Source organism: Miniopterus natalensis, chromosome 1, assembly GCF_054644295.1.
Source record: "Miniopterus natalensis isolate mMinNat1 chromosome 1, mMinNat1.hap1, whole genome shotgun sequence".
Classification (NCBI taxonomy): Eukaryota; Metazoa; Chordata; class Mammalia; order Chiroptera; family Miniopteridae; genus Miniopterus; species Miniopterus natalensis.
In genome coordinates this window covers 7,924,071-7,949,751 of record NC_142081.1, presented here as the reverse complement: position 1 = coordinate 7,949,751, position 25,681 = coordinate 7,924,071, and the positions used below count along the sequence as shown (strand labels likewise).

The 25,681-nt window shown below is 48.8% G+C and overlaps 2 protein-coding genes across 2 annotated transcripts; one reads left to right on the top strand and one right to left on the bottom strand.

The window, feature by feature from the left end:
- Positions 1-2,711: 2,711 nt before the first annotated feature.
- LOC107536653 (interferon alpha-inducible protein 27-like protein 1) lies at positions 2,712-8,443 on the top strand. Its single transcript, XM_016212475.2, has 6 exons — positions 2,712-2,789; positions 3,645-3,767; positions 4,559-4,687; positions 6,731-6,760; positions 7,588-7,749; positions 8,233-8,443. Exons 2-6 carry the CDS (start codon positions 3,668-3,670, stop codon positions 8,307-8,309), a joined length of 498 nt encoding a protein of 165 aa, XP_016067961.2. The 5' UTR covers positions 2,712-2,789; positions 3,645-3,667; the 3' UTR covers positions 8,310-8,443.
- A 5,248-nt stretch (positions 8,444-13,691) lies between these two features.
- On the bottom strand, positions 13,692-15,020 carry LOC107536662 (interferon alpha-inducible protein 27-like protein 2). The gene is made up of 4 exons (XM_087813816.1): positions 14,970-15,020; positions 14,789-14,818; positions 14,113-14,274; positions 13,692-13,912 (listed from the first exon to the last, which is right to left on the bottom strand). Exons 1-4 carry the CDS (start codon positions 14,995-14,997, stop codon positions 13,710-13,712), a joined length of 423 nt encoding a protein of 140 aa, XP_087669942.1. The 5' UTR covers positions 14,998-15,020; the 3' UTR covers positions 13,692-13,709.
- Positions 15,021-25,681: the final 10,661 nt, after the last annotated feature.

The following is a 25,681-nucleotide window of genomic DNA, read 5'->3' as shown; positions in this document are numbered from 1 at the left end:
CATGACTTATTAGTGCATCTGGAAAAAGGAGATAATAGTACACCTCTTCGGCGGTTATGAGGGTGAAAATAACGTATGCAACCCTAGGGCAAGTACCTGGACCAGAGACATCTCTGATGCTGTTGTAACCTATCTTTGGCGCCCTCTGGTGGCAAAGATTCAAACTGCCAGCTTGCTTTGCAGGCTATGGCATCCTCCTGTCAGCAGGGGTCACTCACTGGCAGGGTCCTTGACAAGGGGGAGCCTTCCCTGGCTGGATGCCTCCAATTCTGTCCTAGCCTCTGCTCTGGATCCCCTGGGTGGTGATCGTGGCCAAGTTAACTCCAGCTTTGCCGGCCTGGTGCTAAAACTGGTCCACAAGCTCTAAGAGGGCAGCTGACTCCCAGAGCGGCCCCCTCGCTCTCCTGCCCCAGGGAGGCCTGCAAGACAGTTCCCTGCCTTTCCACTTTATAGGCCCAACTCGGACAACTGCCTTGCTTCCCAAATTCCAAGGGATTTATGTCAAGCCTTCCTAGGGGGTCCGGCTGAGATCCAGGTGGGTAGACCCCTCCTCTCCCTCCCCCATGGGGTTTGGGAAAGCAGAGCCCACCAATTCTCTCTCCCTCTCTCTTTCCTTCCTCTCCAATTTCAGCTCTAATTAATTCCTCTATTTCTTTTAAAATGGTTTTCAGTTTCTTAGCTACCCTCTGAGCAAAGGTTAGGCCCACTATTATACTGCTCCCTGTCTTTGAACCTCAGCTGAAACACAAATGAACATCCAACAATTGCCAGGGAAGTTCAGCATTTATATTCACCTATAGTAAAAGCATAAAACCATGCAGGGAATAATCAGCCATAAATTCTGGGAGTGGTTACCTGTGGGGAGGGAGACAGGGAAGGGGGTGAGAAAGGATTCTCGGGTTGTGTTAATTGTATCTGTATCATTTGAGTTCTTGAGCTGAGCGGTAGGCAGATAAGTGTTTGTTGTAGTATTAATATAGCTTTTTGTATGCCTGAAAATATGTCCTATTATAAACAATGCATATTTTAAGAGCACCTGTAAGATGAGAAAGAGGAGAGCACATGTACCTGTCTCTTTCAACAGTTTGCCCTGATGGCAGCAGAGAAATCACATGGCACTTGGTGAGAGCTTGGGGTCAGAAAGGGATTAGATAGGTGCTCTCTATGATAATTAGAGTTTTCCCTTGACTGGGGAAAAGAGGAGAAAAATGTTTGTGGTTTCAGTTTCTTGGAAAAATAAAATCTATCTCATTTGCTGCCTGTGTGGGTTGGGCTTTGCTTCCTTCTGGGTGGAGCTGCTTTAAACATACAAGGGAGACCCTCCAGGAACACAGCAAAGCTCAGTTCTTTGTTTCCAGGAATTCAGGACAGAGAGTGGATAGTTGCAAGGTCAAAGTCTTTGAGTAGGAAGAGGGGATGAAATCATAGGAGTTGGGATAGTTTACCCAAAGCAGTGGATGGAAGGCAGAGTTTATGGATACAGATGCTGGGTTGGGAGAGTTGACATTGGAAAGAGAATTCTTTTCTGATTGCATCTAATTTGTTGATGAAATAAGAAGTGATCATTTGAGAGTCAGCTGGGAGGAGATGGTGGTAGAGTCTAGAAGTTGAATTTGCTCTTGAAACTTTGTAGACTTGCTGGATAAAAGCCACACCTATGTGCTGGCCAGATGTCCTTCCACCCAGAAGTGATTTAAGTCTCGGCACCTGTTGTGAGCCCCCTGAAGAATCAGGATGGACTCCCCCACCCAAAACGTTGTTGGGACATGGAGGCTGATGATGTCACACACACACATTCACTGTGTGAATTAGCATATTCTCTGGTGTTGTAAGTAGCTGATGGGAGGTGTGTGGATTCCTGAACAGGGCTACAGATCTCCATCCCAGTGTAGCTGAAACTCATGAAAATAACAGGTTTGTATCACAGTACCCATGCTGAACATTTAAATTTAAATTACAGACATTTCTTTTCAGCCTATTCTCAATGCAGCAGCCATAGTGAACCTGATCTTGTCACGTGTCTGCACCAGGCCCTGCATAGCTTCCCATCTCACTCAGAGCACAAGATCAAGTCCTTGCAGTGGCTTGCGAGGCCTCACACAGCCTGGCTCCCTCTTAACCTCTGACATCGCTTTCTGCCTCCTTCCCTCTTCCTCCCATACCTGGACTCTTTGCCATCTCTGTTCCTCCTACCTGGAACAACTTTCCTCCTCTACCTCGTTTTGCTTCAATACTTCTTCAAATCACACACTGTATGTTTAGTGATTTATCTTCTCTCCCCTTGCAGCTTGTAAACTCCAGGAGGACACACATTGCGGTCTGGTTCCGCCCCTGCTCTAACTCAGCGCCTAGATCTGTGTCCACATGGTGGGCCTTCAGTATAGGTTTTTGGAATAACTGAACGTCTGTCCATTGCAGAGATTAATGCTATTCTGAAAACCACCTCTTGTCTCCATTAGAAGTTAATATTTACCCTTTTATTATATGACTTTGATCCTATTTCTTATGATCTTTTTTACTCAGAGAGCACACCTCATCCCCTAATTAAGTGATGAACATCTCCCATTAACTGACAGCGGTGGCTGAAGTGACCAGATTCCACATGTACAGCAACTAGGTTTTCCCCTTGGCTGGGAAAGGCGGGCACTATGGCTGTAGTTTCGGTTTCCTGTAAAAGGAAACTTAGCCCATTTGCTCCCTGCTTGGAGCATTTCCTGAGCGGGGCGGAGCTGCTCCAAATATCCAGAGCCAGACCTCACCCTGGAGCTTTTCAGAACATTCTTCTCTAGGTAAGACACGGAGGGGTGGCAGGGGCTGCTGCTCCCCATGGCTCCCAACCTGGGGTGGGCAGTGGGCTCAGGGGGTGTCGTGGAGACCCAGACCCATGTGGGTCCATTCCAAGGACGTTCTTTTGTTTCTCATCAGGGTGGCTGCTGGCAGAGAAAGTGGGTCTGGGGTGGGGTGGAGAGGGACTCAAGCCTGCATCTGCCCCTGGGCTCTGGGACTCTGGGGACAATAAGCCTTGCCCATTCCTGGGTGGGGGTGAGATAGGCAGGGGGAAGAGACCAGTTAGGTTTAGGAGGAACCAGATCAGAGCCATCCCAAGCCTGGGCTTTGGGAGCAGCTGGACCTGGGTTGGTGGCACTTTGACGAGCAAAGCCTTGTGACCTTGGGTGAATCACTCAGCCTCTCTGTGCCAGACAGTGTTTTCTCATTTGTAAGGGGCAGATAGCAACCTCACCTTTAACACCTTTACCTCTGGGTTAGTGAAGAGATTGCCTCAGAGCGGGAACCCAGAATACCCTTTAAAGTGCTGTTGGTTCTGATTTTCTAATTCTGGTGCCTTTTAAGTTGCTGCATGGAGATTTAAGGGAATTCTAGGAAAATTAAGGAGGTGATGCTGGCGTTTTCAGGAGGAAGGAAGCAGCCCACCTGAGGAAATAAAATCCACCCCCTCCACCCTGTCCTCTACTTACAGGTCCTTGCATAACCCCAACCCCCACACCTGAACCCTCTCCAGGCCTGCTGACGCCCAGCTCAGAGAAGCCTCTGTGTCCCCGCCCCCCCCCAGCCCCTTTAGAGGTGGTGGGGGAAACCCCATTTCAATCTGTCCATCCCCCATGAGAGCTGCACTCTTCCTGCAGGTGTGACTCCCCTGGGTGCAGCCATGGAAGGCATCATAGCCTCTTCCCTCGCTAAGACAGCGATCCTGGCCAAAGCTGGCGGGATGGCCTCTGGCACTGTCCTGGCTGGACTGTCATCAGTGGGTAAGTGTTCCTGGGAGGCTGGTGGGGGGCGAGGAGGAGGTGGGGGAGGAGGGCGCAGGGAGCATCCTGCTAGGGCCCCTCGGGGAAGGGGAGGGTGACATTACCTGCAGCCTCTCTCCCCTCCCAGTCCTCCCTCTCAGGTGCCCGTCCTGGCTGGCAGAGGGTCTCCTCCCACCCAGACTGAGGGGCCTTTGCCTGGGTCCTGCTCCCTGGCTCCCATTTCCCCTGGGTTCACCACCAGAATTCACCTTCAGTTTTTTACCTATGTGTCCAGCCATCCTTCCATAGCAGTCTGTAATGCTGGGTCTCAGATGCAGAGTGTCGATTTTAACAAAATTCCTCAGTTTGGGCCCATTTTCTTTGTTAGCTCATGTGAGCCCCTTCTTGGATTTTTTCTTCTTTATTTTGCTGTTTATCTTCTCTTTTGCCCCCACCCCCAAAGTCAGCCTAATATGTTTAATGTGTATCTGTTTCTCATATATATTTTTGCAAAATGGGTATTTTCTGTTTGCATGTGTTTTCATTTACTTAGAGGATAATGTATATTTCATACTATTGCTTTTTTGGTTTTTGCATGAAAAACTGTTTTTGAGATCAGTCAGTGTCTGCAGGTGAGCATCCAGTCCTTGCTTCCACATGCTGCCAAGTGATGGTGTGTGCACCCACCAGGCTTTACCTTTCTCTCCCCTGGGTAGGCACCCGGGGATCCCCAATCCTCCCACCAGCACAAACAGCCTCTGACCACCGCCTGCCCTCTGACCCCTGTGCACTCACCCTTTGTTCTTCCTCAGGGCTCACCCTGTCATCCAACGCTGCCCTGGGCTCGGCTGCATCTGCCCTGGGGTCCATGCTGGGGACACTGAAAGCCTCCTGTGTCCTGGGATCCCCCGTGGCAGCCCTGACTGCTTGCCCACTTGGAGGTAACTGGCCTTGGGCCCCCACTGAGCACACAGAAGTGTGACAAGAAAGTTAGGACCTGGGCCACCGCCAACAGTCCTTCCTATTTGTGAGAAATAAGGAGGATCCTCAGCTGGTGATCAGAAAATAAGAACAGCTGGATTTTCTCAAACGAGTGACATCTTAGTCACTAGGCTTAGCATTTGACATTGATCAATTGGTTTCATTCTCATAACAACCCCAGAAGAGCTAATATTGTCCTTTATTTACAGACGAAGATACTACTGTGGTCCTGGTCAGGTAACTCAATTGGTTAGAGTGCCAAGGTTGAGGGTTTGATCCCCAGCCAGGGCACATACAAAAATCAACCAATGAATGCATCAACAACATTCAGTGGAACAACAAGTCAGTGCTTCTTCCCCCCACCCCCCGCCTCTCTCTTCCTTCCTTCCTCTGAAATCAATTTTTAAAAACATTCTTTTTTTAAAAAAAGAAAGAAATCATTGTGCAGGAGCCCTGGGCAGGAAGGGAAGGTCAGGGCGCTGGGAACTGAATTAGAAAGGAAATGCAGAGGCTTGGCCTTGGGAGGAGACCTCAGGCAGGGCAGTTTCTGAACTGCACAGAAGGGCCAAGCCACCCTCCCCAAGGGGGACCACTGGGGCCGCCTGCCTCGCACGCAGGTTGTCAAGCAGCACCCATTTCCCCTGGGCCTTCTGATATTGGGGCCCCGGAACACCAAGTCACAGGCCTGGCATCCCCTCTCCAGCTGAGCAATAGCAATAAGCGGCAAGCCCATTCTAACTGGGCTCTTGATTTTTGAGTCATACCCCAGCCCGGTGACCGCTCTGACCGTTCAGTTTGGGTTTACATACCCTGTCTCTTTACTTTCTCCATCATCAACTCAAGGCTCTCTCCCTGGAGAGCAGGCTGAGCTCACTCCTGCACGTCTTGCTATCTTCAGAACTCCTGGCCCCCACTGGACTCAAAGATTGCAGTCCTGGCCACTATGGCTGCAGCAGACAAGACGGCTGTTTGCTCCCCAGGGACCCACAGAGTTGGAGAGCCAGGCCCATGCACGCCTAAATATGACCCGAGCCCTGGCTGGTACACCAAAAGGTTGCTGGCTTGATTCCCAGGCAGGGCACATGCCTGGGTGCGTGCGGGAGGTAGCCAATCGGTGTTCTGCTCTCACATCGATGTTTCTCTTTCTCTCTCCCTCTCCCTTCCTCTCTCTCTAATCGAACAAACAAAATCAATGAAACTATTTCAAAATAGTAACAATAATAATAATATGATCCAGTGTTGTGAATTGCTCCTGCCCCGGGGGAGCAAGGATGAGTTCTGATTGGGAGGATCTGGGGTGGCTTCCTGAAGGAGGGGGCAGCAAGTCAGGCCCTGAAGAATCAGGAGCCTTCAACTCATTCAAGCATTCAACAGCCCTTGCCTGACTTCAGCACATTCTCTCTACGTGAGGGCTGATGGCTGACTGAAGAGCTTTTTAAATTCCCCACTACGCAAGCATTGACCCTATTTTAGATGAACTAACATCCCAGCCCAATCAAACTACCGCGCCCTGAATTACTTGGCCGGGGATTCCGCCTTTGCTGAGAAGATGCTGCAGCCGCTTGCTAGGGTTTTGTTTTCGTTTTGTTTTTGGTGTTAACCAAACCTGGCCTGAAAGAGAGAGAAAAAGAAAGATAACTTCTGATCTCCCCACAAACCCCAACCAATGAGCAGGCAGATAAAACCAACCAAAACTGTACACTACGACTGAATTTTCAGGCACAAGGACCTCAAAGCCCGTCTCCAGATGCCTCTAGGCCAAGGCTGCACATCCACTTAGGATGGGTGACCAGACTCCCCAGCAATGCTCACCACCCTCTCCCCTCTTAGAAATCCCGCTTCTCTGAGTAAAGGGGGGCAGGCGTGGGGAGTATCAGGCAGGGTCATTCCTTCCTGTGCTCTTCACCTTGGGGAAACCCCCTCCCCATGGGTGGGCCATGTACTCAGGGCGTGGAGGGGAGGCCAGTGTGGATCTACTCACAGAATGTTCCTTTGGTTTTCAGCCAAGGCTGCTGCAGTTGTCATCGGAGGAGGTAAGTTTCTTTAGGGAAGGGACTCAAGTCCCTGTCTTTCCCCAGACTAGGGGCCTTGTGCTCCGCCCAGGTTTGCCCCAGGCCTCACATAGATGGTAGGGAAGGAGATGAGCAAGAGGCAAGTGACTGGAAACAAGAAGCAGTGTGTGGAGGCAGCCCTGGCGGGGCCCTGTCTCCTCTTTGCAGACCATTAGCTCTGTGACCTTGGAGGTTTCTGTGAACCCCTCTAAGCTCCCATTTCCTCCTCTGACAAATGGGCCAGCATTGCCCATTTAGGGCTATCCTGAGGGTTACCTAGGACGAACCGTGTGTAGTCAGAACAGAGGCAGGGCAGTAAAGAGTTGCTATCTGCTCAGCGGCCCTGGGCGCAGTGGCTTCTGATTGCTCTGTGGTGACACCATGGGGCCCTGGGGTTGGGACTCATGCAGGGATCAGGATGCACTCCTTGCTTATGCTAGGCCCTGGGTGAGTGGGATTGATCATATTAAAGATTTCTTCGGCAAAGACATGGAGCTGGTGAGCCACACCCTAGTTTCTGCATCTTACTGATGGAGACATGGAGAACCAGAGGACAAGTGGCTTTCCCAAGGAAGGTCCTACTGCAGACCAGAGCCGGGCCTGGAGCTCTGTCCCTGGCAGCCCCACAGCCCTTCCTGCTTTCCCCACCCATCCTGTGACTGCTGGCCTGGCCCGTATTCTCTCCCAAGTTCAGAGTTCACCCTCTTCTTCACCCCTCGAGGTCCCCCAAGCTTGACCCCGTGTGTGTGTGTGAGGGGGAGATCTGTTTCTCTGAGTGTCACCTTGACCCAACTCCTTTCCCTGGACAGCTGTAACCGTGGGCGCTGTGCCCGTGGTCCTGGGCACCTTGGGCTTCACCAGCGGAGGAATCGCTGCCTCCTCCATAGCGGCCAAGATGATGTCCGTGGCCGCCATCGCCAACGGGGGAGGGGTTGCCTCTGGCAGCCTTGTGGCTACTCTGCAGTCCATTGGTGAGTGTCCCTGGTGGGGCGAGAAGGGCCAGAGCTTCAGATGGTCCAGCCCAGATCCTACCCCCAGCAATCCTCAGTCTCTCCCAGCCTCCGTCTCACCCTCCATGTCCTCTCTCTGGGTTTCTCTGAAGGAGACGTAGGAGAGAGGGAAGGAGGCATGGCCTGGGCTGTGCAGGTTCAGGTGGGCCTGCTGGGTTACCTGGAGCGCCTTCACCCCACCTGGGGATCAGCCTCCTTCCCTGGAGAGCTAGGCAGCTTCCAGCTCTTGGTTTAACCCCTGGAGTTAATGCCACTGGGTAGCTGCCTGCAGCAGTCCCCCCCCCCCCCCCCCAGAGCAGAGATATGGGGTTTGGGGAAAGCGAGGAGGGTGCCAGGTGGGGTGTCTGGGCCTCAAGCCCTCCTGCGGGGCCCCGGAACCTCCAACCCCACAGAGCTGTCCCTGCCTGCCTGCCCCTCTCTGCTCACCCTCTTCTTCCTCCCCAGGAGCATCAGGACTGTCCCTGTCATCCAAAGTCATCCTTGGCTCCACTGGATCTGCCCTGGTGTCCCTCATAGTATAACTCCCTGTCACTCCAGTGCAGAGAGAAAACCAAGTGAGGCCCTTTCCACCAGTCTGATGCAGTGGGAACCAGACCCGGGGTGACAGTGCCACATGCTGCACCCCCTGAGGAATAAAAATGAAGTGTGCACACTGTCTTGGATCCCTTCCTTCTCTCTTGCAGTCATGCAGGAAAGCTCACTTCTCTTTCCCAACCATGTGGTCGCCGAGCCACATGTGTGGGCTGCAGTGAGCGTAAGGAACCCCCATGGGAAGACTGGAAGCTGCCCCTGCGCAGCTTCTGACTCTGAACACGACCCTGGCAGGTCAGCTTCTCTGTGGGCCTGCGTTTGCCCCTCTCTAAGTGGGGAGTTGATCTAAGTGACCTCAAAGATCCCAGCCAGGAGGGGCATTGGCTCAGTTTGTGTGCAGAGCCAGGAAAGGGGGGATGGAGCGACATCCTGTTGGAGACATGTGAAAGCCGGAGTCTCATTTGCACACTCACCGCACCCCTGGCCTCGACACGCCCAACGGCCATTTCCTAAGTGGCCCGGCTCAGGCTTCCAAAGCACACTGCCGCGGCCATGGCCTTTCCCCCTTCCCACAGCCAGAAGGAAAAGCTAGTGTATCAGGGTCTGACCTTTCTGCTTCAGGGCTTTTGCCCCAAAACGTGCTTCTCGTCCCAGAACAAGGTCGTGTAGAAACTTATCGCTGGGATGGGTTTCATCCCAGAGCATAGAAAATTCACTTCCATGTTGATTCACGTGCCCTTTCCACAAGCTCTGAGCATGTGCTGTGGGTCAGGCCCCAGGCTGGGTGCTAGGGAACCCCACCTTTTCCTGGGCAGTGCTCCTGGGCTGCTGGGGCGATGGACCACAGGTAGGTAGCCACCGGGATGGCCCCCGATAAGTGCATTGCTGGGGGGGGGTTCGTGCAGGGGAAGCCAGGTGACAGCGGTGACAGCAGTGTCTTTGTCCATTTTCGCTGCTGTAACAAAAACCTCAAGGACTGGGTGGCTTATAAACAAAAGAAATGTATTTCTCCCAGTCCTGGAGGCTGGAAGTCAAAGACCAAGGCATTGGCAGAGACAAGGCTGGTGAGAGCCTGCTTCCTGGACAGTCTTCTTTCACGGAGTCCTCCAATGACAGACAGAAGGGATGAGAGCTCTCTCTGGTCTCCCTATAAGGGCATTAAATTCCAGGCAGGAAGGCTCCACCCTCGGGGGTTAGGATTTATACATGAATTTGGGGGGGACATGAACATTCAAACCATAGCAGGCATGTTGGGAAAGGGAGCTTGGACTTGATCCTGGGAGTTTTGGAGAGACACTGAAGGGTTTTCAGCATGACAGTGACCTAGTCACAGACCTTACAGCCTGTACACCCTGCCCTGGGCACTGTGAGCAGTCCAGCAGGATCTCAGCTCCTAAGAAGAACTAAACCTATGAGTCTAGTGGGCATTTCAGAAAAGTAAACAACTCGTGTTGGGAGCTGGCTGAATGCACTCTGGCAGCCCCATGATTTCTGAAATTCCTGGCTTCAGTTGACCCTCGGGACTCCAGGACTCTGGGTCCTCCCCTGTGGAATTCCAGGGTCCCTGCCTGCCCTCAGGAGCCCCCATGTCAGGAAAGCCAGGAACTGCTAACCAAGTTCTGGTGCACAGTGGCTTAGTGTGCTGCAGGGGACTGCACAGAGAGGGAGAGGCGAATTCTCATTGTGGCAATCTAGGATGGCTTCCTATGGAGACTAGTGTCTTCATCAGTGTGGCAGAGGCTGCTAGAAGTCACCCCAGGTCTACTCTTTCCTCTGGCTCACATGAAGAGAGCCCTGATTTGGGGCCAGGTGCATCATCTCCAGTGAAGGACTGCATTCCAGCCCTTCTTGCAGTTAGGTGTACTCACAGTACTGGGTTCCGGTGATAGGTGAGCAGAGACAAAGTCTGCAACTCTAAGGGGAGTGGGTGGGACAACCTTGGCCCCTTCCCAAGGGCTCTGCTGCAGGCAGGAGAGTGACCATCTTCCACCCTGCAGATGAGAGCAGCACCTTGAGGAAGGCAGAGCAACAAGAGTGCAGGACCCTGGGTCTCCCAGAGCAGTACTGGCTGAGGTTTTTATATGACTAAGTAACAGAGAAAGAAACTTCTATTGTTTCAGCCAAGTGGGCCTATTATACAGCCAGCAAACATCCATTCTAATGAACACAATAGGGAATCTTTCAATTGCAAGCAACAGAAAAATCAATCCAATGAAGAGAATTTATCTGTTCTTTCTCAATACACCATTAAAACAACAGTAAAGGACTAAAGCAAGGCTTAAACCCCACATAGACCAAGAGAAGGGGAGAGATGACAGGAACACAATTTTAGAAGCCAGGAATCACATGGGCATGCGTTTCTACTTGGCAGTACCAAGGAAGTTCATCTTAAGTGGAGAAGGGAAGAAAAAGGCGACTGTGTGCTGTAGGACCGCCAAAAGCTCAGCCACTGGAGGGACATGGCCTTCTGGAGTTCAGGGAGAGGGCTGGTCTCCATAAAAAGCAGGCAGATCCCCAAGTACCCTTCCAGCGGACGACTGGAAGTTTATTTTTGGTGAGGTTGGGTTTCTGTGCCAGGAGGTACCAGGAGCTTCATACTAAAAACGAGAGTGTCCATACAAGTATGGAGACCCTTAATCATCTTCAGCAATAGGCACCCAGGGCGCTGGAATTCAAGTTACAACATTCAGAGCAGAGGGAGGAAGAATCTTCTGGGGAATCTTACCAGCCCAAGAAAAGAACTACTCACATCTGACACCTGGGGAGGGGATGGGGGTGGGGGTGGGGGGAGTGCCTGTTGAAAGGCTCAGGGAATCACAGTATAGGCCTGCAGTTGACAAGAGCCATTCTGATGGCAGGGCCTGTCGTAGGACATCTACAAAGACTTGACCCTCAGGTCTGGGAAGTGCTCAGCCCCTCATGACTCTGGCCCTCTCTCTCCTGCACCCCCAGCCCTGGGCACTCCCCCTCTGAGAGGGAACCAAGGTGGGAGCCACAGCACTGGTCTGTGATTGTGGAAAACAGGGGGTACAGCAGGGGGTCCTAAGGTGAGAGGAGTGTAGTGGGCCTAGAAGGGGTATGGATGGAGGTGTCATGACTTTCATAACACCTGGACTGGGGGAGGGAGGAAAGGGATTCTGTTTCCTAGGAGCCCCGCCCCCTGTCCTCCTGGGTCCCACAGCAACTTCTAGGGCATCCTAAATACTGACAGAGCAACTCCAAAGCTCCAAAACAAGAGAATCAAAACAACATTAAAAAGATATTTACTGTAGTCAAGACTGCCCATGACTCATCTCAGAAAACCCACACACCATTACAAGAAAGGGGATGCTGCCCGTTTGATAGATGTTAAAAGAACCTGTAAGAAATGACCCAAAGTCCCCAACTCCTTCTGTACTGAAAATGGCCATCTTTCCCATAAGCTGAATGGTCTGCTCCGTAGGTTCTTTTCAGATCTGGAGCCTTAAACTGGCTCCATACCCAACAGCTCCCTGCCAGCTGCTTTCTTAAGCAACCTGCCTGTGTTCAGGGAAATAAGGCTGTTTTCATCATGAATCAAACAATTTCAAGTTAATGAAGAGAGTCGGGGGCAGGGAGGGGAGAGTGGTTCATCTGTCGGTGGTCCATCCCCGGGCCAGCCCCAGCGAGACTCTCTTGAGTAGCTTTGGTAACAGAGGGAAAGGTAACGGAGAAGGAACATTTTTCAAACTGAAATTGTGCAGTGCTTTCCATGATAAATTGCAAAGACTTAGGGATGGCCTGCTGGTTTGAGTGACTTACCCCATGGCCTTTGGCTTCTGGCATTGTCCAGGGGAGCCTGGCTTGGGGGCCAGGCCCCACGCTGAGCTGTGTTCTCTGCCGGGATTCCGACAGACCTGGGCCTGTCTGGGGGTCCTGACCAGGTAGGCACTGTGAGACAGACTGTAGAGCCTCCTGTCAGCCTCCCCCTGAGGGAAGGAGATGGATGGAGCCTGAACCCAGCCAGATGTCAGGGACAATCTGATACAGTGCTGTGGCTGTCTTGAGCTCAGCCCTGTGGGCTCCTGAGTGGGCCTGGAAGCCATCTTATGCTGAGACCCCGAAGCAAGGATTTGAATGCAAGTGGTTTATTGAGGGGTGACTCCAGGGAGCACAAATGGAGGACTTGAGGGTGAAACAGGGAGGGACAGGCAGCCAGGAAAGGGCCCATTAATGAATGAGTTTGCACTGTGGGCAACTGAAGCCAACTAGGGGCCCTGCCACTTCAACTCGCGTAGGGTTTCAAGAAAAGTTATGATTGTGTGGGTTGTCTGCCTTTTTCTTGTGGAGTGTGGCAGTGACCCTCTCTCCAGCTTTCCACACTCTTAAGCAGTGGATGTGGACATGGAGTGGCCTACAAAAGGCAGCCTGTGCCCCCTGGAGGCCTCCTCAAGACCATCTACTGGGGTGTAAGCAGAAGTCTTAGAGCTCCTGTTTTTATTTTACATCTCATCCTTAAAAACAAACAAACAAACAAACAAACAAACAAAAAACTCCAGAGAATGACACCTCTCTGGCAGGAAATAAGATCTCATCCTGGAGGTGAATGGAGACTCAGGGACACCCCAAAGCCCTTGTTGCCAGGGTAGGAGTTGATGAATGTCAGTTCCTGTATGATTTTCCAGACATAAGATAGCGACTTAAAAAAATAATAATACATATATATATCTATATATATATCTTTATTGATTTCAGAGAGAGGAAGGGAGAGGGAGAGAGAGAGAGACAGAAACATCAATGATGAGAGTCATTGATCAGCTGCCTCCTGCATGCCTCCGACTGGGGATCGAGCCCATAACTGGGCATGTGCCCTGACCTGGAATGGAACCACGATCTCCTGGATCCTAGGTCAAGGAACTGCTGAGCCACGCCCCGCAGGGCAGGATAGTGACATTTGATTCAGTCTCCTCCCCTGAAGTGCCAGAGTCCATGTAACTTCTGGCATCCTATATTGTCCTGGGGGGTTGCTTGCCAGCCTCCCTGCAGGAATTGTGAGGTCAGGGAAGGCTGGTGTCTCTCACCTCTGGATGTCTAGTGCCCATCGAGGAGGAAGGGCAAAGGGCCCTGCGGTCAGTGGCTCAATATGCATCCCGGCTACCCCCCACCCTGGCCTGCCCACAGCAACCTTTATCACCCCGCCGCTGAATGAAGGGTACATTGAGGCCCTGGGTTAGACAGCCCATCCATTGTAAGACTAAGGCCAACCAAAGCCTCCTGCCATCTGACTCTGTGCTTGATCAGCCTGCCACCCTCTCTGCCCCTCCAGGACAAGGCAGGTCTGGAGAACGGGGAGAACCAGAAACCTCTAAGGCACAACATCCCAGCCAGAGCTGCAAGGAACGAAGACAGGGAGGTGCATCTGCACATGATCTTTATTTCTGAGGCTTCTCTGACCCGAGTGGGGGTTTCAGAGGTTTGACTTTGGACACATTTTCTCCTGGCTGGTCACTTTCAGCCCTGGGTGAGGCCTGGGGAGAGGGAGGGGGTGCCTGTTTTGAACCTCCCAGCAAGGCCCCCAAAACTGACCCAGCGGAGGCCAGGAGGACGTTGGATGATGTGGAGAGTCCAGCTGCCCCTGGGGGAGAAGAGAGGGTGAGCAGGGGGAACATGCAGTGGCCAGTGACCCAGAGATCCCACCTGGACCCCTCCTCTAGGACCTGAAACCTGCAGGGCTCGGCTTTGGGTAGGGGATGCTGGAGGCGGCAGAGAGGAGACAGGGTGAATTCATGGGAAGTCCCTGGTCCTCCTTCCCCTCCTGCTGCCCAGGACACTTACCCACGGACTGCAGAGCAGCCACCAGGCTACCGGCGGAGATTCCGCCCCCGTTGGCGACGGCGGCGGCTGACATCATCTTGGCCGCTACGGAGGAGGCAGCGATTCCTGCGCTGGTGAAGCCCATGGCGCCCAGCACCACGGGCACAGCGCCCACGGCCACCACTGCGGGGAAATGGGTCGGGACGTGGGCTCTGGGGAGTGCACCCCCTTAGGAACTCCTGGACAGCGTGTGCTCCGAGCACCGGAGCCAGCAGCACGGAGAGGGGGGCCAGGGTAAAGAGCCAGCGGGGGGGCAGAGATGTCTAAGGAGGTCGAGGCACAGCCCTGGCTGCGTCTCTAACGTGACACTGGGGAAGTCGCTAGCCCTCGGTGGCCTCAGCTTTGTGCGTGTGTGTAAATGGGTGTGTGTGTGTGTGTGTGAAATAAACCATTCAAATGACCCCATTACTCAAGGAGCCGCTAGGTCGGGGATCCAGGTGGCCCTCCCGCGGGAGTGTGCTCTCGGCCCCTAAGATCCCCTCGGGCCGCGGGGAGGGGCCGGGGCGGGGCGGAGCAGCCCTCGGAGCCCCCTGCGCCGCGTGGGGAAGGGCCCCCACCCCGCGCGGGTCGCGGGTCGCGGGTCGCGGGTCGCGGGCCCGGGGGAGGGCTGGCGGCGGGGGGGACGCAGGTAACTCACCCCCGCCGATTCCCGCGGCAGCCGCTGTCTCTAGGACACGAGGGGGTGGGGGAGACGACAGCCAGTTAGTGCTGGAGGGAGCGGTGGGCACTAGCGACTCCCCCGGCCCTCGGGGGGCTGGAGCCGGGGAGGCCGGCCCCCTCCAGCCCGCGCAGGCCGCCACCCGGGGGAAGCAACTCACTCATCACGGTGAGGCCGCGGGTCCGCATCGGCTCGGGAGCTGACTCTGCCGCGTGGGCTCTTCCTTTCCCAGCGAACCACCCGGGCGCCGCCTGCCTCGCCCGTGACGCAGCGCAGCGGCGCGCCTCCCCCCCAGCCCCTCCCCGCCCCCTGCCCCCCATCCCGCGGCAGAATTGTTGGCTGGAAAAAGAGGGGGGGGGAGGAGGGGAGGGGGAAGGAGAGGGGAGGGACAGGAGAGGAGGAGGGGAGGGGGAGGGGATCGGAGGGGGAGGGGAGGAGGGGGAGGGGAGGGGAGAAAAAGGAAGAAAGAACAGCAACAAAAACACACACAAGACCTAAGGAGAGCAACAATATTTAATATCCCTTCATTTCACTTGGGCGCATTTCCTTCCAGCCCATCTCGCGCATCTCGCCACGACCACCCACCCCATCGCTGTCACTCTCTGAGGTTGGACACGCCCCACCCCCGCCACCCATCGCTGTCACCCTCTGAGGTTGGACACGCCCCACCCCCGCCACCCCATCGCTGTCACCCTCTGAGGTTGGACACGCCCCACCCCCGCCACCCCATCGCTGTCACCCTCTGAGGTTGGACACGCCCCACCCCCGCCACCCCATCGCTGTCACCCTCTGAGGTTGGACCCCGCCGCCAAGTTCCGTTCACTGTGTGCACACTCCTTGGCAGAGCCCCCGGTTCATTCAGTCGGTCATTCAGGTCTCCCCGGGATGCTCTTAGGCGTGGAACCGACAGGTGCCATTAACCCGGAGGCGGGCCGCCCGTGGGCGCGCACGGCCCGGAGCCGGGACCCACCTCCAGCGCGCACGGCCGCTCAGCCCGCGGGCGTTCCCACCCCCACCCCCGAACCCCGCGCTCTCGGGCTCCTCTGTAGCCGACCCGGCCCGTGGGCCCCAGCCCCTGGGGACCCCTGGTCTGTTTTTCTTCCCTACACATGTGCCTCTTACAGGATGTCGGCAAGATTGTTACTTATCAACAGTGTCCTGTGGAATCAAACCCGCAACCTTTCGGTGCACAGGACGGCGCCCAACCAACTGACCCTCGTGGGCCAGGGCTGGGGGTTCACTGAAAACTAACTTTTAATCCATCTGGAATTTAATTTGGTGCATATACGGCCATATTATATTCTGGTTTATAATCCCGTAGTACTTTAATTATTTCCATCTCTACATATGTCTTAGCCAGCCGTTCCAACACCGTTTGTTAAATTATTTTTCAATTCCTCTTTGCTTTGAAATTTCATATTTATATTCAAAATTTATATACTGCTACCACTATACTTACTTTGGAATTGTCTATTCTGTTCTCATGAGCTATCTCTTCTCGCAGCAATATCACACTGTTTTAATGTTTATAAATTTAATTTTTGATTTAATATCTGACTCTGCCCATTTTGATTTAGGTTTAAAAAAATCCAGCTCTTCCTCCCTATTAATTCTTAAGATGAACTTTAAAAATATTTTTTCAATTTCTAAAAAAATTATTTGGTATTTTGATTGAAATTGAACTAAATTTTGAATAAATATTTAGGAGAGATATCTTTACAAAGCCTGTTTTTTTACATTGAGAAACATAGGTCTTTCTGCTTATCCAAGTTTTCTTTTGTATCCCTTGGCAAAGTTTTGTAGTTGTCTACATCTAAGGACTACATGTTTTAAAAAACTTTATTTTAAATAAAATTTTAGATTTACAGAAAAATTGCACAGATAGTACAGAGTTCAGACATACGCCACAACCAGTTTCTCCTTATTGACATCTTTTGTTAGTAGGGTTTATTTGTTACAATTAATATTGGCACACTGTTGTTAAAGTCCATACTTTATGCAGATTTCCTTAGTTTTAACCTAATGTCCTCTGTTCCAGGACCCCATCCAGGATATCACAGGACACTTCTGGTTTATATCCCGTCGTACTTTAATTATTTTGTTGCTCAAGTTTTTCCAGCTTTGGTCACTGCTAGTCTTTCAGTTGGTTCCTGTGTCTCTTTGACACCCTCCACCCCACCAGTGTGTGTGTGTGTGTGTGTGTGTGTGTGTGTGTAAGATTTCCTTACATTCTGGCACTATATGATGCTGCAGGCTTATTCTATTTATTTTTTCTTTTTTAAATCTTCACCCAAGGACATGCTTAAAGAGAGATGGGGGGGGGGAGAGAAAAAGAGACATAGATGTGAGAGGGAAACACCAACTGGTTGCCTTCTGTACATGTCCCGACCGGGGATCGAACACGCAACCCAGGCATGTGCCCTGAGCCGGAACTGAGCCGCTCCTGCTGGGCCAGTTCTCACCCCAGTCCTAGACCTGAAGTCCTGGTTCCTTTTACCAGAGCATGGTGTTTGGCATCAACATCTGCATGCCAGGTGTGTTCACTGTTCCTGGAGGGTTGTTGCTTCTAGGCCCTCTCAGCTACACAGCCAGGAAATAGAGCTGTGTATACGAACCTATGGATATACACATATCTCTAAATAATTGTATTTGTAACCGTATGTATTGACGTTGAGCTAAACCTGAATTCACGCTATGTCTCTAATCTAATCCATCACCACATGGCGCATTCTGGCCTCCTCCCCTTTCTTATCTGTTAATTCCCACTCAGGCAGGAAAACACTGTGCTCCCGTTACCTGTCACCCGCTTAATTATTCAATTCCAGCACACAGCATAGCAGCAGCATAACTATTAATCCAGGGCTACAGTTTCTTTTTAGGCTTAAAAATACTTTGTAATACTCTCTCCTATCCTGAAAAGGAATTCATACATAACATCATCTAATTACACGCAATATATTGCCCAAACTGTAATATAAAAGATAAATAAAAGAAAGTTATTTATAATAGAAAGTATATATTTCAATATGTATATGCTAAGCATTATTAAAGCAGGAGATATAATAAATCAATTGCTTGCATTCATTTGTTTAGACTGAAGATAATACAATATGTAACTGAAAATTATGTTTTTTTGTATTTGACTATTTGAAATAAGGGATTAAGAAGTGTATCTATCCATATAACTATACTAATCACCATGAATGTGACCACTGCACATGCAGACTAATTTAGGTACCATGAGTGACATTGCTACTAGCAAGACAATTTTCTGAAATGGTCAATAACTCTTGGTAAAGTTCAGAACATGTCAAAGTACAGTGTCTCCCAGATTTGCAAGATAATAGAAATTCCTGGAAATTTCAATCTATATCAAAACTATGCAAAAAATACTTACATGTAAAAGGTGGTGAAATTCTAGGTGGTGAAATTATGAAATTTTCACTTTCATGAAGGGACCTTTGAAACCTGTACAGGATAACTTTTATTTATGTGGCACTGTCCTGCGTATCTCAGGATGTCAGCCATCTCTGACCCCTATGTGCTGAACCCTAGAGCATCCCTCCATTGCTGTGATTAAAAACATGCCATCAAATTTTAAAAATGTCCCCTAGGGGGCAATACCACCCCTGTTAAAAACTACCATCTTAGAAGGTAACTTTAATAACCTAGGCATGTTTATAATTACTTAAGGGGAAAATAAAATATAAAACCAATGATATTATTATTTTGGAGTGTTTTACGAATGATTTGTGAATATTGAATATTTTATTTGTGCATAAGAATTTGGTATATGTGAGAGATTAGTTAAGATTCCAGTGTTAATGTTGTACTTCAGTAAGAGATTTAATCTTGTGATTATAAAGATGAAACATTCAAAATTGTATATGTTTATTTTATTAGATTTATAAGATTCACCATGTTCATGGGAAGGCTTTGCTTATTAGAAACAAATGCAGTGCTTAAAAATAAAATTAATTTCAGGTAAACTTAAAAAGAAAATTGGTTATATTAATATATATTCGACTTAAACTATTTAGGGGATTTGGTTAACTAGGTTGTAAAGATCCTCTTAGATTTATACGTAGAAGATTAAGGTTTTAATTAAACCTAAAAACCTAAGGATATTAGCTTTTAATTTTTATTTTAATAAATTCAATGTTAATTAAAACTACCCAAGTCACAAATAGACTTCACTATTTATAAAAGCTGCATTTGAGGATAACCTCAAACTCAGTGTATACCACCCATCTTCTTAGTCTCTCCTCTGAGTAGTGCCAACTGGATCAGTTCTGGTTTCCTGGAATTTGCAAATGAAGACCATAAGCATAAAACAAACACAAGAAAATCACTTGACCATAATAAGGGGAAAGGTTATTAAAATTAAGAAGCTCTATTCAAACAGTCACCATGAAAAGAATGAAAAGCCAAGCCACACAATGGGAGAAAACATTTGTCACAAATATAACTAACAAAGGACTGATATTCAGAATATATAAATTGCTCCTACAAATCAATCAAAAACCAAACTGTGTAAGTAGAAAAACATGCTAGAGACTTAAGAAACCACAAAAATTAGGTTATTCAAATAACCAATACATATACGAAAAGTTGCAGAGTCTCCGTGAATCAGGAAATACAAATTAAAACCACAACATGAGTTCTGCTTCTGGCTAAGATGTGGAAGGATGTGAAAGACCTTTGTTACTGCTAAAAAACAACCACCAAGAAATCAATAGATAAACAAAAATTTTTTTTTGACAAGTATTCTGTTATGGACTGAGGAGTAAATACTTTAAATCACACAGGGTCTTTGTATTTGTTCCTCCCCTCCCCTCCCCTCCCCTCCCCTCCCCTCCCCTCCCCTCCCCTCCCCTCCCCTCCCCTCCCCTCCCCTCCCCTCCCCTCCCCTCCCCTCCCCTCCCCTCCCCTCCCCTCCCCTCCCCTCCCCTCCTCCCCTTCCTCCTCCCCCTCCCCCTTCACCATCCTGTAAGAATACAAAAGCCATCCTTATTTCATGATCTGTACAAAAACAGGTTGTGAGTTGATTTGAACTGTGGGCTATCAGTGGCCAAAATCTGCTTTAAAGTCATCAAAGGGCCATGGACAAAGAAACAGAAAATAACTGAACTCCAGAAATAAACCCTTCCCAGATAGAATATCTAGCATCAAAAATAAATAATAAATAAATTAATTAATTAATTAATAATAAATAAATAAAAAATATTTACAAGACATACAAGGAAGCAAGAAAGTGTAACCTGTAGTCAAGAAAAAAATCAGTTAATAGCCACAGTTTCACAGATGATCCACATACTGAAATGATCAGAAATGTACTTTAAAATTATTTTGATAAATATATGTAAGAATCTAGAATATGCAAAAAATTGAAGAGATTGGAAATTCAGGGAGAGAGGTGCTCTAAATTAAAAGAACGAAATGGAAATCACGGAACTGAGATACAATATATGAAATTATAAACTCATGGAATGGGATTAACAGCATACTGGATACCACAAGAGAACTGAGTTTGAAGAAAGGTAAACAAAGATAACCCAACTAAAGCATAGAAAGGAAAAAAAATGGAATAAAATGAACAGTATTTCAATAATGTGTGCAATAGTATTGATTGGTCAATCACAAATATAATTTGGTAAAAAGAGAAATAATAGGTAAAAAATGATATTTGAAAAAAAATTGGCTAAAAATTTTACAAATTTGATAAAGACAAAATCAGTAACTCACTGATCCAAAAAACCCCTCAATGAACCCCAAAGAAGATAAATCAAGTAAGCACATTGTTGTCAAACTTTTGATAATCAAATATTGAAATAAAATAATTAAAAATTAGCCCAGAGGGAATAAAACATTTATATAGGGAAACAACAAGATTAATAGCAATCTTTTAAAATAAAAAAACAGTGGTGACCAGGATACAACAGAATGATGACTTTGAAAAGTATTAAAACAAGCCCGGCCATTGAGCATCGACCTAGGATCCAGGTGATCGGGGTTCGATTCCCGGTCAGAGCACATGCCCGGGTTGTGGGCTCAATCAATGACTCTCTCACCATTGATGTTTCTATCTCTGTCTCTCCCTCTCCTTTCCTCTCTTTGAAATCAATAAAGATATATTTAAAAAAAGAAAAAAAGAAAAGTATTAAAACAAAAAACTTTATCAATCTAGAATTCTATATCCAGGGAAAATATGTTACAAAATTGAAAGAGAAACAAATATATTTTAAGATGAATCAAAGTTTAGATAATTTTTTGCCAGCAGATGTACACTTTAAGAAATTCTAAAGAAATTTCTTCTGGTTGTAGGAAACATACCAGATTGAGGTCTGCATGTGCAGAAAGGAATCAAGAGCATAGAAAGGGTGAGTATGTGGGTTAATACAAAAGGCCTTTTAAATTATCTTTATACAGACATGTGAATGTAATCTTAAAAATAATGATTGAAAATAATGACAATGTCTTGTGGGGATATAACATAAATAGGAGTGAAGTATATGACAAGAGCACAAAGCAGGGGAGGGATAACTGGAATTTAATACTATAAGTTCTGATGATGTTTGTGAAGTAGAATACTGTTAGTTAAAAATAGAATGTGATAAGTTAAAACTTTATCTTTCAATTTTTAGAAAAAACACTAGAAACAGCACAAAGAAGTTTTGCTAAAAGGTTAATTGAATAACTAAATGGCATACTAAATGATACTTAATTCACCCAAAATAAGGCAGGGAAGGGTGAGTGGGGGAACAAAGAATGTACGAGACAAGCAAAAAACTGAACCAAGATGGTAGTCTTAAACCCAACCATATTGATAATTTTTTAAATATCAGTGAACTCAATACTTTATGCAAACAGCAGAGATTGTCAGATTGTATAAAGCATATAGACCACTCACCAAGATAAACTACATACTGGGCCATAGAATAAATCCCATAAATTTCAGAAGATCAAAGACATACAGAGTACATTATCTGACCACAGAGCTATTAAATAAGTAATCAACAACAATAAGGCATCTAGAAATTCCTCGATATATGAGAATTGAGTAAGACACTTCTCAATAATCCATGGGACAAATTAAAAAATCACAGTGAAATTAGAAAATATTTTGAATGAATAAAGATAAAACACCAAAATGAGTAGGATGTGACTAAACCAGTACATAGGAATATTTTTTGTGTCTCTTTAAATGTTTTATATTAGAAGAAAAGAAAGATTTAAAATAAATTATCTGATTCCAAATTAAGAAGAGCAAGTTAAATCCAAAGTAAATTGAAGAAAAGAAATAAAAACAGAAATCAATGAGCTAGAAAACACACACAATGGAAAAAATGAACAATCTCAAGTTTTATTTTAGTAACACTTTTTAAAACCCTAGCTATAGTTTTCCTTGACTAAGTAAAAAAAAAAGAAAAAACAAAAATTACCATCGTCAAGAATAAAAGAGTACTTATCACAACACTGAAAAGATCCTAAGGAAATGTGATAAGCAACTTTATGCCTATATTTGACAATATAAAGAAAATGGACATTTGTTGAGAAATTAACAAATTGACCCAAGAAGAAATAGAAAACCTGAAACAAATAAACTAAATTTAAATATTAAATAAATTTAAATCAGCGCTGGGCGGCAGGCCGAGATGGGTGAGCTCCTGGGTTCTGCCCTCTCCCAGGCTCTGTGGGCCTTTGAGACCATGGGGTGCCACCCTATTTGGGCCTGCCCAGTGGACTTCTGAGGACAGCGGTTTGGGAGAATTCGTTTCCTGGGCCTGAGTGCCCTCTCGTGGCAGAATGGTGGGGCAGCAGCTACCCAGGGGAAGTTCATGGCGATCACACAAACTTATGAGGCTTCTTAAGGCCTAGGCTTGGAACGTTCCATTGGCCAAAGCAAGCCTCAAATCAAGGAGTGTGGAATTACTCTGCCCCAAATGAGGCCACGGCAAGGGCGTGAGTACAGAAGGGGTGAAGAATTGGGGGTAGTAATTCAATCCCCACACCTGGGCAGTGCTCAGTAGTGCTTGTCCAGCTGACCTGCATATTCTCTAAGTTAGGAAGGTGCACTGGGGGGCATTTAACTCTACTATCTGTGAGGATTTCTTTAACTTGATTTCCTTAAGGGATCTGTTTTGGGGGCAGAAAGCACAGAGAGACACTCTGCTTGTTGTCTTGAAAAAAATAGATGAGCTTTTTCTGGAAACAATGACAAAAACTCCACCGGGGGCTGCAAGTCCCATGAGTTGGGGCTTTTAGGATCAGAGCCTGGGGCTCCATCCCTGTGGACTTGAAACATTGATTAGCAGAGCCATTAAAATGCAGCTGCAGGGCTGAGGCTGAGAAAGAGGCCTTTGGGCCACAGTGAAGCTTTCAGTTCATCCACAAGACTTCGGGGAAAAGAAGAGTAAGGAGCCAGTGCCAAGAGCAGTCCACGGTTATCTCTCTGCCTGCACACCAAAGCTCTGCAAGTGGGTATTTTTAACCCCATGAAACGGAGCACTCACATCTGTGCAATGGTACTACCTCTCCCTGGGTAATTGCTTGAATGGAATTTTGTCGAGTGTGACACAGTCCATTTCCCAGCATTGCTGGAAAATTTTGAAACACGGGTCAAATACACTTGGCTTCAAGTTGCATCAAATTTGCTTAATAGAAAACCCAGCATAATAAGAATGCCACTCATTAAATGAGCAGGCAATGCCTCTGAGACAGCCTGCAAGTCCTGCTCAGCTGCGTGCTTTGCAACCTGGAGGGTGGGGCTGCTCTGTGACCCCCCAATTTCCCCCCTTGCCATTCACTTGCTGACCACAGTCCTGAGTCTCCAGGTACCACGCATGGGATGCTCTGTGGTCTGGGGGCAGGCTGAAGACCCTCAAGCCCTCCTGGAGAAACTGGGGACTCTTGGAGCCCTGAGCCCTGGGCCTTTTCTTTCCATCTGCAGTGGTTGTCACCTTTGGCTCTCTCAGAGCAAGCGGGAGTTGTCCACTCTTCGGCTGCCTTGGGTCAGTAGCTACCTTGAGAGTCCACGGCAAGTGGCTGGGGGGGAAGAGACGGGGCGGGGATGGCCCAGGGCAGGCAGAGGAAGCTCTGATCTGTTTCCTGCTGACTCCATCATCTCATCTTTTCCATTTCCCATCAGGCTACAGTCCCTCGCTGACCCCTTACTTTCCTTTTGCCCCTCCAGGGACATGGGGCACTCTGCCCTCCGCCGGCTCCCTTCTTTATCCCACATTCTCACGCAACAGCGCTGGTTTCCCAGCTGAGGACCGAGGCTCCAGCAGCTTTCCAGGGGCCAACTGCACGTTCCTCCCGCCAAAGCACACTTTTGTTTGCATATCACAGTGCTTCCCAGACAAATCGCCTGGGGGGGTCTTGGTGAAAAAAGACCTCACACACAGTCCCATTCAGCAGGCCTGGGGAGTGGCCTGGGGTCCTGCCTTCCTAACAAGCTCCCAGGTGATGCTGCTGCTGGGCCACGGGCCACCCTTTGAGTAGCACAGTGCACTTCTATGTGCCCTGTTCCTCCTGATCCTGTCACAACCCCGTGAGGCTGGCAGGGCAGAGCTAGTACAGTTATACTTTACAGGTGAGGAGACCGAAGCCCACAGAGCTGGCACGAGAAGTTTGAAGCTTTCTGGGTAACAGGCATAATCACTCGGACCCCTGGACAGGAACCTGATGTCTGGTTGGAGACACTCCTCGACTCCGACTCTAAGACGCAACTGTGTGAAGCTACGGGCTCCAGCCTGCCAGGTGCAACTCGGCAGCCGCTTTAAACCATCCTGTGTGTTTAATGTCACCCACGCCACTGCCTCGACAGCAGCCTTGAGACTGTGGTGACTGTCCTATTATTCCAAGGTCCCATTGTTCCTGGCCTAGTGAGGTGCCCCAGTAAAGTGAAAGACTTCAGCAAAGTTGCGTGTGGCCGTAGGTGGAGAGCACGCACATCTCAGGGGGCAGAGCTCGTGGTTTCCTTGTGCAGGATCGAGTGTGCTTTGTGGGCTGTCCTTGGCAGTGGAAATGGGCCATATAAATAATACATTGAAATAATAGAGGCTGCTGCAATCTGCCAGCAGGTCTGCGATGGTAGAGATGACAGACTTCTTTGCTGGGGGACTGTGGGCTGTGCCAAGGGCACCGAGAAAACTCATGAAGGGAGGGGAGGTGGAGGCCAGGCTTTCAGCTTCTGGATTTCCTATCAGCAGGGACACATGCTTTTCTCTGTGGGCAAAGCTTGCTGGCCTTTGGCAAAGAACCAATATACTCAGAGTCGCAGATCTAGGGCAGGAAAAGAAGGCTGTGAGGGGTCTAATCAATGAGCCACAACTTCAGCCCCAAGGAATCTGAGGCAGTCAGGTAGGAGTGGCGAAGGTGCCCAGCTCATCCTCTGGGCAGCTGGGGAAACAGAGGTGGATTTGAGCCGGGTCTTACAGGGTTGGGTGGCTTGAAGAGGACAACCCCAGATGGGAGTTTATGTGAAAGGAACACAAAGGAGGAGCCAATGACACTCTTGGATCGAAATGCACAATTTATCCCAGAGCCAACAATGGCATTTTGTGTGTGGCTGGAGGACGGGGAGGAGGTAGGTAGGAGGGCTTTGCATGTTCAGACAGGATTGGGATCAGGAAGAACTCAGCCAGCTCTCTGTAATCATGTCCTTTGAGACAAAAAGGCCAGGCCGGAAGAAAGAGGCCTTGGAGATCATTAACACCAATGTGGCCATCGTTATGAAACTCCCTGTTTGCCAGGAGCATTTATACCCGTTGCCTCTAATCATCATCACCGTCCTGCACAGCAGATACTATTGTCCTTTAAAAAAAAAAAAAAAAAATAGATGAGGAAACTGAGGTCCAGAGAGGTTAA